We start from the raw sequence: 11,692 nt of genomic DNA, 5'->3' as shown, positions 1-11,692 counted from the left end.
GGCATTTTAACAGGTGGAGACAGTAAGGGAATTATTCCAGGATGAGATTGTAGTTCAAAGTCCTCTTCCAATTTTACCAGAAGTAGCTGAACTTTCAGGACAGAAGGGTCACAGACAAAGTTATTCCTAAAGGCCTACACAAAACCTGAGAGGCCCTTATAAATATTCAAATACTTATGGCAGATCCATGCAACATTCACATTTAGACAGGTGGGGGTAAAGGAGAGCCAGTTCTAAAATTTCCCCAGTAAACTTATGTTTATTATGCCAGTTCTAATTATCATGCAATCTGATGGCTTTAAGGCTTATGTTTTCTTACACCACCAGGCATCACAAACATTAAAGCATTTTATACTGTCATTGTACATCAATGTTTGCACTTGGTTATACATATATACAGAAACGATTCACACCTTGCTATTTCCTTCTTTCAAATGAACGTAATTTTACTGTGAAAGCAACTTTTTAATAAATGTTATAAGAAATACAGCAAGGCACCATTTTTTTAAAATGTGGGGTTCTTTTCTGATTACCACCTCAAGAAGCATAGTAGAAAACCAAAATGTTTTATTTAATTTAGTACAATGTTAACAATTCTTAATATACAACACTACATAGCTGTTTCTTGAAGTGTTGCATAGTTTTGTTTTGTCTGTTAGAAAAAGCAAAAGGATACATTTATATTTACTTTGTCTAACTGGTTCTTTTTGACTCAGGAGCAATTGTTTCCTTTTTGCTACAATCAAAAATTTCCTTTCTAAAATACTTTCAATAAACAATATGGGTTGTACACATAAAATACCAAATTTGATACATAAAACGGGATAATTGATAACATGTGCAGTTCTGAAATGATGACTTGAAATGATCACAGAAACTGTGCAATTGCAAAATCATTAAAATATTAGTGGATGAGATATCATACAGAAGCATACATATTTGAAAAGAAAGTTGTTAAAGAGGTAGCTCGACATATAAACCCATATGAAAGAAAACCGTTTTTCTACAAAGCCAAATGATAACTGAAATTGCTCCAGCATATGCAACCTGGTTACAAAGCCAACATGTACAAATAACATTTGGAAAGAAAATTTATCTTGGGAGTCAAGTGTAACAAAAGGCAGTGATACAATGGAATTAGAGGTCATCTCAGGGTTTAGAGGATAAGCCTACATCTGAAATGCAGCCAAGTTTCTAAAAGGAAAAAGGGAAAGAAAAGGAAAGAAAAGTAAGAGCATGCTACATCAAATATAATTCCATTTGTAAAACACATTTTTTTTTCTAAAATAGCCACATTAGCAGTTTATATGATCTCACACCAGTGTCCTTACAGGTATATGCAAAAGCGGCTATGAACAGCAATTTTTCGTAGCTTATGGTTTAAATCAGAGTTATGTCTTTTCATTGAAGTGGAAACCCTCATTGATTTTTATAAAACAAGATTTAGTTTCAAAAGGCACAGGGGAAATAATCAAGTTTGACCTTTTCCCTCAATCCCATCCTTTTAGGTATCTGTGAACATGCTTCCTCTACCTTCTGAAACTGTATCAATCAATAGGCACATAAGACTCAATAAAGGGCACCCAGCCAACCAATAATAATCTGCAATCCTGAGCCTATTACATGGAAATAAGTCCTATTAAAATCAGTAGGATTCACTGTCCAATGATCTATATAGATTTGAGATTATATAAATATGGCTATAATCTAAAATATTGTATCGAATTCTCTCTAAAATAATAAAAAATAAGGCAAAGATAAACAATCCATTAATTGATATTGCCCTAATATTTCTTACCAGGAGGAATGATTAATATAGATAATTGTCCACTTATGTCTGTTTAAACAATGGTTCAAAATTATGATATCTTCAGAAAAAGTGACTTATGACCAGCCCTTGCACTTACAAATGTTGCCCCATCCCCATAATCACAAAATTTCCAATTTGAGCACTTGGCAACAACAACAATTTACAACTGCTTGCAGCATCCTGTGGTCACATGGTCATGGTTTGTGGCCTTTGCAGTTGGTTTCCAAAAAAGTAAATTGGGGAAGCTTCATTTGCTTAATGATTGTAAAATTATTACAATTATTAAGTAAAAATGTTTGTAAAATTACATCTGGTCACATGATGGCTCACTTTATGACCGCACTGACTTATGATGGAAATTCCAGTTCCAATTATTGACATGAGTCAAATACTACCTGTATTTCTGATGGGATTTCTTTTCAGTTTGGAATTTTGGATTAACCTGTGCAACAAAGAGCCAAAGCATAGGTTGAAGATTATGGGAAAAAAACTATTAGAATACAGTTAAGGGATTAGTACAAAGTACCTTATCACAATATTTCCAAGGAGGCACTCTAGCCTTGCATATTATACATTCCAAATTGTAAAAATATCTGCAGTTATCCAGTCACCTTCTTGTTTAATATTAATTAATGTGGATCTCTTTCTCTTTCTCTCCCTTTCTCTCTCTTTCTCTCTCTCTCTCCACAAATTTTAAATACAGACCTATATCTAGCCTCAACACCTTAAATTGGCTTTTAATAATATATTTTTAAAAAACAAACTATTGGAACTGTACGTAAGCTTTATAAATATCTAAAATTATACATAGCTAAAAAAATAAATTTATCAACTTAATGAAAATAAAACTATTGTGGTACTCTTTATATAAGAATTCAAGAAAAAAATTACTACTTTGACAAAATACTGATAAAATCATGAAGCAAACCAGGAGGTTAATCTACATCTTCAATACTGATTAAATCATGAAACAAACCAGAAGGTTAATCTACATCTTCATTCCTTCATGATTTCTTGGACCTATATCACCATTTGGTAATAATCTCCTTGGTTAAGGAGAATGGAAGATGTCTTTGGTTGGTTGTTCCAGTTCTGGCCACTTCTAGACCTTTCCTGTCAGTTTGTGTGAACTTAATAGCATAGCTCAATGGTAGAATAGAGATGCTTTAAGCACTAGTCAGTGATGGTACAAATAGTTTGCAGACATGAGCCTCTCTGGGATCAAATCGAACTATTTTTAAAGTAAGAACATAATATAATGATAATAGTAAGAATAATAATATCCCACATCTAGATAGGTAGATAAAAATGCCAAATCCAGTCTAACTATCTGGCTGACAAAACACAATATCAGCATGACAACTTCAAGCACAATGAAGTTAAGAAGAAAGTCAGAAGTGAATACATCATGAAAATGAAGATCTTCAAGCCCAAACACCATCTAAGCAATTAACACAGAGGCAATTCCAGTCATTGGATACACAGTTGGTATAGTGGACTAGACTCAAGCCACGGAACTAAAAGTCCTGGATAGGAAGACCAGAAAAATAATGACAATGAATCATGCTGAAAGGTGCTTTTCAAATCACGACCTGGATGATTGAGAATCTCCATAGACAATGAATCATGTCCTTCATCTTCACTGTGATGTTGACAAACTATACTTATGAAGGAAGATAGGTGGGCATGAAATGTTGAAAGTACCCCAGGCAGTTGAAGAAGAAGAAAGACCATTTCAAGAATATTTGAAGGACAGTGAAGAAGATGCACTGAAAGCTTGCTAAATACTAGAGAGACCAAACTGGCCTATAAGACTAAATGAAGAATAGAAAAAAGACACAGCAAAGCAATGTCCTATATGACCAATGCATTAAAAAAACCAGGCCAACAGATAACTGCAATGGACAAGAACAGGAAAGTTGAAGAAAGATACAGAGAGACTAATTCTAGCTACATAAGAACACATCTTAAGAACAAATGCATTTAAAACCAGAACTGAGAAAACAGCAATAGACAACAAATGCTGCCTCTGCAAAAAAAAAAAGTGAAGAATCAGTGGATCACCTAGTTAGTTGCTGCAAGAAGTTTGCATAGACTGACTACAAACCCTGTCATGATAAATACAGCAACTATGGTGCATTGGAACAAGAAATGCCATTTGCTTGCAAGCAAGAAATGGTAGAAAATAGACAAATTAATTGAAAAAGAAGAAACTAAAGTGTTCTGGGACTTTAGAATTCAAACAGACAAGCACCTGTCACATAACACCCCAGACTTATCATTTGTCAATAAGAAAGATAATAAAAAAATCTAGATAGTGAACATTGCAGTACCTGAAGACAGTAGAACAGAAGAGAAAGAACTGGAGAAAATCACAACATACAAAAACCTGCAAATAAAAGTGAAATGGCTATAGAAAAAGAAAGCAAAGATAGTACCAATAGTTATAGATGTCTTGGGTGCAATCCCAAAACATCTGAAGTATCACTTGAACACTGTCAGTATTGACAAAATCACCATCAGTTAATCTCAAAAGGCAACTTTACTTGGAACAGCTTTTGTTGTGACAGTACCTTTAATATTATTAAACACTTCCTAGCCCAGATTCTTGGAAAGAATTTGATAGGTGGACAAAAATGCCAAATGTACCTTTAAGCATCAGGTTGACTCTGCAAGCAATCATCATCACCATCACCATCATAATCATTAGTAGCAACCCTGGTAGGCTGGCAAGATCCACTTAAAGCTTGGGATCTTAAATACTCATCACTAACCAATCCCAGAAAATATTATTTGGTTGACTTTATAAATTAGAGCACAAAGTTTGGTCATGCTAAGCATAACTCTTGTGTCTGCAGTGCAACAGGGTCAATAGAAAGGAAATAAATCTACATGGTCTCATACTGAAAAAAAATAGGATGATGGGAACAACACAAATATAGCAGAATGAGCAATACAAGAAAATAGTGTGAGAGACAAAGGAGATGTGGAATTTATCTTAAAAGATTTCTGAAAATAAGACCATTGAAGGAGGCCAGCATGAAGCCTTTATGCTTCCTAACCTTGGCTAGGTGAATGAGATGTCTCGCCTGTTGGAAAAAGTTCAAAATTTTCCTGCATAAATGGAACCCCTTGTTGTTTCTTTTGCCCTGTTATTGTCTTATGTTTGGATCGATCAATTACACTAATAAAGATGATTTGATTTGAATGACTTGGCATCACCTTGTCAAAGAATTAGATGACAGATGGTGGGAAAAACCTCTGTCTGGCACATTAGATGATCTTTACAAATCAGAAAATACTGGACTGCATAAAAAATAATTGGATCTGGTATAACTTCATGTGTGCCTCAAAGAAAAAAGTATAAGAGTAAAAGGCTATGGACCATACTGATAGAAAAAGAAAGTGCCATGATAAATTTTCTTGATAAATCTTGCCTCCATGGAAAACAAAAGCTCTGAACCTCTGGAGGAAACATATCAGCAGTAATCTGGATAAAATAGCAGAATTATCATTTACAGTACATAGAACTTTTTGAAGCTGCTGTCTCTTAATGGTCAATTTTATACCATACCCATAAAAGAGTGAGATTACAGCTTTGATATACAGTATTCAGCAGGAAAATATATTTGCTCACAACAGCTTTATTCTGGCTTGCAGCTGGAGTGGAAATCACATTAAATTAGTTGAGCTACGTTGGTAAATATGCATACTGTCACCTTTGCGTACTGGGTTTATTTTTAGGGTATACATATACCATAGATAATTTTTCTCTTAAGTATCTCAGCTTCACATAAAATCACACATTTTAATGAGCTTACAGCACAGGTGCTCCAAGAAAAAAAAATAATGGTGTTTGCCATTTATCTTTCAAATTAAATAATGTGTTTTTAAATAGTAACTTTTTTCATAATACACTTATGGGAACAACATTTATCTGTCACATTTTAAAAGATGTATTAGTAATAAATGTAAATTACCTTTGGAAAATCAGTAATTAGGCTCATCAAAAAATAAACAATCTGCCACCAAAAAGATAATCTTTAGCATAGTTAAGTATAATAACTGTTATTTGAATAAGTTAACAAATTAGGATAGATTGCTTCTAATTCATTTCCCATGGCATAAGAAATGAAGTTAAAGTATCAACTAAGCCCTCATGGTAGGGAGGAGGGATTTGAAGAATCTGGTGGGTAGCTTAGAGATCCTGGGGTCTACTTGCTGGCTTGAGAAGCTGTGGGGGCAAACTAAGCATGCAGAGAAGTGTGCAGGGTTTGCTTGCTTTCTGCCTGTTCGTGGCACTTTCTTTTTCACTCGCTTTTCATTTTCTTCTTCCTCTTTCTTTTTTCTCACTCTCAAAACAAGCCTTATTTGAGGAAGCCAGATTATTCTTGCCAGAAACCTAAGTGAAATCATAAAGCTTTTGAAATGGAGGCTGGAGGAGGTAGATTGCTCATTTCTGAATTAGAACACATCATTGTAACTGTAGAAAATATGTAATTTCCAAATATTGTCCTGAAAATAACAGCTGCATCTATTTCCTCCTTTGCTAATACACATTCCAATAAACTATTCATATTGGTTTGTAAAGGTGAACTAGTTTCAGTAATAACTGCCATGTTTCTTAATTCCAAGAGTTCACATTCAGTTTTCTGGTTTTCTTGAAGGGGGGAAAGGAGCATTTTGATTACACAGGAGGTGGGGGGAAGTGCCCATTGAGAATTTGCATAGAGCCAATAAGTTGTTAAAGTTGACTTTGACTAGACCAGTGGTGGCTAACCTTTTTGAGCTCCTGTACCAAAAAGTATGCGCGCTCTTGCATGCACGCACTCACATGCCAGCACCCAGAAGGCAATGTGCACACCCCCCAGGCCCCCTTTGCAGGTGTGCATAACAGGAAGTGACAAAACAGGGGCTAGTTTTCGGCCTGCAAATCTTGCAGAAGCCTTCCTCAAGCCTTTGGGAAGCTGAAAAAAGCCTCAAATCAACCAAAAATAGCTGTGAGGCGCGTGTATGCCCAGTGAGGTAAGTTTGCCTGCAGTTCGCATGCTAGCATAAATGGCTCTGAGTGCGATAGGTTCTCCATCACAGGACTAGACAGTGCAATAAGCCAAAAGACAGTGCAGAAATGTAGGCTATACTGGTAATACCAGTTTTCTTCAATTATTTGTCACCATTCAGCTCAAATTTAAATTTAAAAAGAGACATATGCATACTTAATTTTATCAGAAAACAAATGTGAGATTCAAAGCAATGCTATCAAGATTATAGAACTGATGCCTATAATCCATACATGGACAAGGGCAAATAATATTAATTTTAATGTTGATTTCATGTTAGGATTGTAGTTAGGATTGAAATTTTAGCATATGAGATGGGGTATCACAGGTTAGGATTTAAAATACTTTAAATAAGGTAAGCTCAGCACTGCTACACTTAATAGGAAATAGCGAGTGACATGTATAAATAATGGTTCGATATCTTTTTTTCCTCCTCCAGTGCATGTAATATAGCCTTGATTCTGAATTTTATTTAAGGTTAACCAAGCACAAATGTTCTCTAAATGAACTAATTAGAATTGGAAGGGGAGCTATGAGCCATGGTGGTGCATGGTGGTACTTCTGCTGCCTGCCGGTTGCCTGCAATTTGGCAGTTCAAATCTCACCAGGCTCTAAGTTGTCTCACACTTCCACCCTTCCAAAGTGGGTAAAATGAGGAGCCAAATTATTGGGTTTACTTCTGTAAACTGCTTAGAGAGAGCTGTAAAGCACTGTGAAGTATATAATATAAGTATATAGTATATAAGTCTAAGTGCTATTGCTATAAGCAGTCCAGGTTGCAGACATTCAGTGCGGTCATTCATTGAGGAATGACCCACTCCTCTTCTGCCCTGTGCAAATTGCATCTACTTCAGCTTCCTCCCCCCCCCCCCAATCAATTTTTTTAATCACAAAAGGAAGGAGGGGTACAGTCAATTGAAAAAAAATACTAGTGGCTATGGGGGAAGTGGCAGAAGTGAGGCGAGGCAAGGGTGATGAAAAATATCAGCTGGAGGCAACCCTGCAGACCAGTGATCATGGCTGTGCTCTGCAGGGTGGCCAAAAGGCAAAGAAGGAGGGAGTTGAAATGGAGGCAGTTTGTGCAGTGTGACTGCAGGATGCTGCAACAAAAAGTGGGCCAGTTGCCAAGCATTCAAATTTTGATCATGTGACCACGGGGAAATTGCAATGGCTGCAATTTTGAGGAGTCCATTTTTTTCAGCCTCTTTGTAACTTTGCATGGTCATTGAAAGAATGGATGTAACCTGACTATCTGTAAAATGTAAGCTTAAATATCATTTTGTTATTGTGAAAATAAATTCAAAAGGCACATGGTTATTATCTACTTAAACAGTCACCAGCAATACTACAATTTGTTTAATTATATGGTCATGTCACTAATAATATTCAGTCGTCAATATTTCAGTACATACCTGCTCATGAAATAACACGGATGAGTCCAGGGACAGTTGCATTCTATCTCTTTGTATTTATGTGCCTTTCTCTGTAAAGAGGCAGGAGTTTTTCTTCACATACAAGAGTTTTTGGGTTTGGGTGCTTAACTTCTTTGCCTTTCAAGTGATCAGGTTTTAACTGGGTGGCTTTAATTAAGGCCTTCAAAGGGGTGGCAAAATCATCTTCAGATTTTGCAGTGCCAAAGGACTGACCTGGATGGTTTTCTATAGAGTCATTTGGAAAAGAATTCAAAACTGGACCTTTGTTAGTGGTCTCTTGATCAAAAGATTCATCAGGATTATTTTTTATATTCTCTGATCCTGTTTTGCTAAAAGTGCCTGGAGGATTTGTACCCATCTCCTTAGATAAAAAAGAAAAGCTGTTACAATTGGTAGATGTTTGGTGTTCATCTATTAAATTCAAATCCTTGTGCTTGACCAAAGTTGCCTCAGCTTCATTAGGAAGAATATACATCTGCTGTTCAACTCGTTCTTCCTCAGGACAGGCTTCAAAAAAGCATTCAATGTTTTCTGCAAAATCCAATGGAACCGGAGTACTGCTTTTTTCTTCAACATATTTAGTTACTTCCCCACAGTCACTATCATGAGAAGAGAGTGAAAGGTAAGAATAAAAATCCCCCTTTCTAAGTTGGATTGGCCTGTGAGAATGTTCTAGAACCTTTTCTTTGATCTGGGCTAATGAAGGTGGAACAGCTGGCTCACTTTCAGGCTGTGATTTGTTCTTCAAGGCTGTGGAAGCCATGTCAATTATCTCCATCACAAAATTATGCACTGAGCAATCTTCCCCATTTCTTTTATCAAAAGCAACTGATTCACAGTTGCAACATGAATCATGACTGCTAGCTGATGTGTTTTTTTCTGCTTCATTTGATTTTAAACATGCACAGCAATCAGTAACAGTCTCACTAATTCCTGATTTACTTTGTTGATAACTTGGAGGCAATATTAGTAATGCTGTACCTGGTGTACTGTCTTCTTTGACATTTGAGTCAAATTCTGTGATAAGATTTTTAATACACTGGTCATCATACTGAATATGATTTTGATACTCTTTTTGAGGGCTGGTTATATTTGGTAGTTGAACATCTTCTTTACTGTTAATATGAGAATCTTTTGAACTATCAGTAAATGATTCACAGACACAATCTTCATTTTCATTCTCTTTCCTATCTAATGTACTAACAGTTATGGCAGATGTTGAAATATGTTGCCCATTTAGACTTTCTTGAGTAACTGCAACATTTCCATTCTCCATATCATCTACTAAGCAACCTTGCAAAGGCTGAAAACCTTCATTTTTTGCTTGTCTTTTTGTCTCTGACATATGATTCTCCAATACATTCTTCCTGTGGCCATTATTTTGTGAAAGTTTACATATGGAATCACTCAAAAATTGTTCAATGTTCAATGAATCTTTTGGTTTCAAAGTCTCACCACCTCTTAACTCCTTACAGCCCTGAATTTCATCATCCACACGCTGTCTCCTCTTCTCCTTCGTCAGGTATAATTTAGGTCTAATCCAAGTGTGAAGTTCCTTCTTAATGTAGTCAAGTCCTGACATTAAATTGGAATCTTCATAAATATCCTCATCAGTTGCAATACTGGAATCATCATCTTCATCTTTCATGCCCAGCTCTTCCTCAGTCAAGGTGAGAGTAGAACTTGATAACAAATCACTATCATCTTCATCATCAGTGCAAGTGGAGGTACAGGAAACATTAACAATCATGCTAACGTTGGTATCACTCTCATCAGCAACAGAACAATTGAGGTGCTTTCTGAATGATGCATTTGAATCTAGTACTTTGTTTCTGTGCATTATAATATCTTCAGAGCAGAGAGACAGGTCATCACTGCTGCTTAACTCAGTGAGAGAAGCAGGTGAATCTTCATTGATTGAGGAGGCAATATCCAGGGATACTTGTCCAGTCAAGGACATTCTTTGAGAAGTGCTTTGGAGGGTGATATCAGAGATGCTACGCTTTATTTTTTGATCTAAAGGACTTTGGATATTTTCTAAGCGATTCAAAAGATCTAACGTCCTTTTACTGAGTTCTCCAACAGAATCACTACTTCCACTTAGGTCACCGGAGCCATTACCACTAAAAAGATCTTCATTGCTTTTGTAGGGATTTAGCCAGCTCTCTAAGGAAGTGCTACGATTAAGACTGTCTCCACTTCTAAAAACAGTTAAACCAAACAAATCACTTGTCAAAGAAAGGGAATCCAAAGAAGAGCTATGAGATAGAGTTGAAAGCACTTTCCCATTTGTTGTGTCACATAGTTTCTTTAAATCTTCCACAAACTCCGTGTGTTTAGGATCAGCATCATTCCAGTCGATTGGTAAAGCAAGCTTTTCCGTACATGATTTTAAGTCCCCAGGCTGATTTCCAGATATAAAGGGAACTTTATCAAAATAAAAGCCATGAAGCAAGTTGCTCTGCTTATGTGCTTTTTCTGATGGTGGTTGCTTTATTATCCGTGGTAGCTTTAATTTTGAACCTTGAAGATATGAATAGTCATAAAATGTAAAAGCATTGTGTTTTCCTTGTAATTCTTCTGCACTCACAGAATCATGATGGGCACCATTGTCTACATCTTTTGTTTTGTTACTAAACTTTGGTTCAGATGTAGTGACATTATCAAGGCTTTCTTCATCTTTCTGCTTAAAATTTTGTTTTATCACATCAACTATATTCCCTAGGTCAGAATCTGAAATATTAGGCATAGAATTATCTTGTATTCCATCAGTATCAGAAAACAATTGGATTTCAGAGTTACTGACAGCTTTTGGCTTTTTTTCACTGATTACTTTATTCTGACTTTCAGAGTGCCTGGTAATGTTTCCACCATGATACATATAATTCTGCGGTTTTGCCAATGTGGTGCTACACAGTAAATCTGGCAAATATTTTATAGATAAGGAAGAATCTTTACTTGTGTCTTTATTTGCAGTAGTTGAAGGTGTAAGACTGGAATCTTTTGATGTGTTTTTCATGAGAGATATATGATTTTTTCTGGATAATTCAACATTGTGGAGACTATATACTTGATAGACCTTTGGGCCTGAAGAAGATGGCACTCTTGGATCACAGAGATTGTCTTCATGAATGTTAGGGGCTCCTTCTTGTTTTGGATTACCATTATCAGATATTTCAGGTGGAGAATTCAGCTTTGTGTCATCTTGTTTTGGTTCAGGTTCAGTAAATTCTTCATTAATACTAATTAACTTATTACTTATATCCATTTCATCCCATTCTAGAGCATCTTCACTTGTGCTATTTAGCTCCATTAAACCAGGTTCAATAACATTCAGGGAGTCCTGTTTAAAAAAGAACAACAGAATTATTAGTTAAACCTGAATTTTA

At 35.9% G+C, this 11,692-nt stretch overlaps 1 protein-coding gene across 4 annotated transcripts in view; it reads right to left on the bottom strand.

Annotated features, from left to right (window-relative positions):
- Positions 1-239: 239 nt before the first annotated feature.
- Positions 240-11,692, bottom strand: part of AKAP6 (A-kinase anchoring protein 6) — a 262,821-nt gene continuing 251,368 nt past the window's right edge. For all 4 annotated transcript variants that reach the window (XM_026710926.2, XM_087921878.1, XM_087921879.1 and 1 more), the window contains 2 exons: positions 8,283-11,646; positions 240-1,194 (listed from right to left, as the gene is read on the bottom strand). In XM_026710926.2, coding sequence (XP_026566711.2) covers positions 8,326-11,646 — 3,321 coding nt within the window. In that variant the 3' untranslated portion in view covers positions 240-1,194; positions 8,283-8,325. The remainder of the gene's footprint in view (positions 1,195-8,282; positions 11,647-11,692) is intronic.

Source organism: Pseudonaja textilis, chromosome 1 (genome assembly GCF_049901715.1).
Source record: "Pseudonaja textilis isolate UNSWEBS1 chromosome 1, rPseTex1.2, whole genome shotgun sequence".
NCBI classification, from domain to species: Eukaryota; Metazoa; Chordata; class Lepidosauria; order Squamata; family Elapidae; genus Pseudonaja; species Pseudonaja textilis.
The sequence above is the reverse complement of the archived record's forward strand: the minus strand, read 5'-3'. Positions and strand labels throughout refer to the sequence as shown.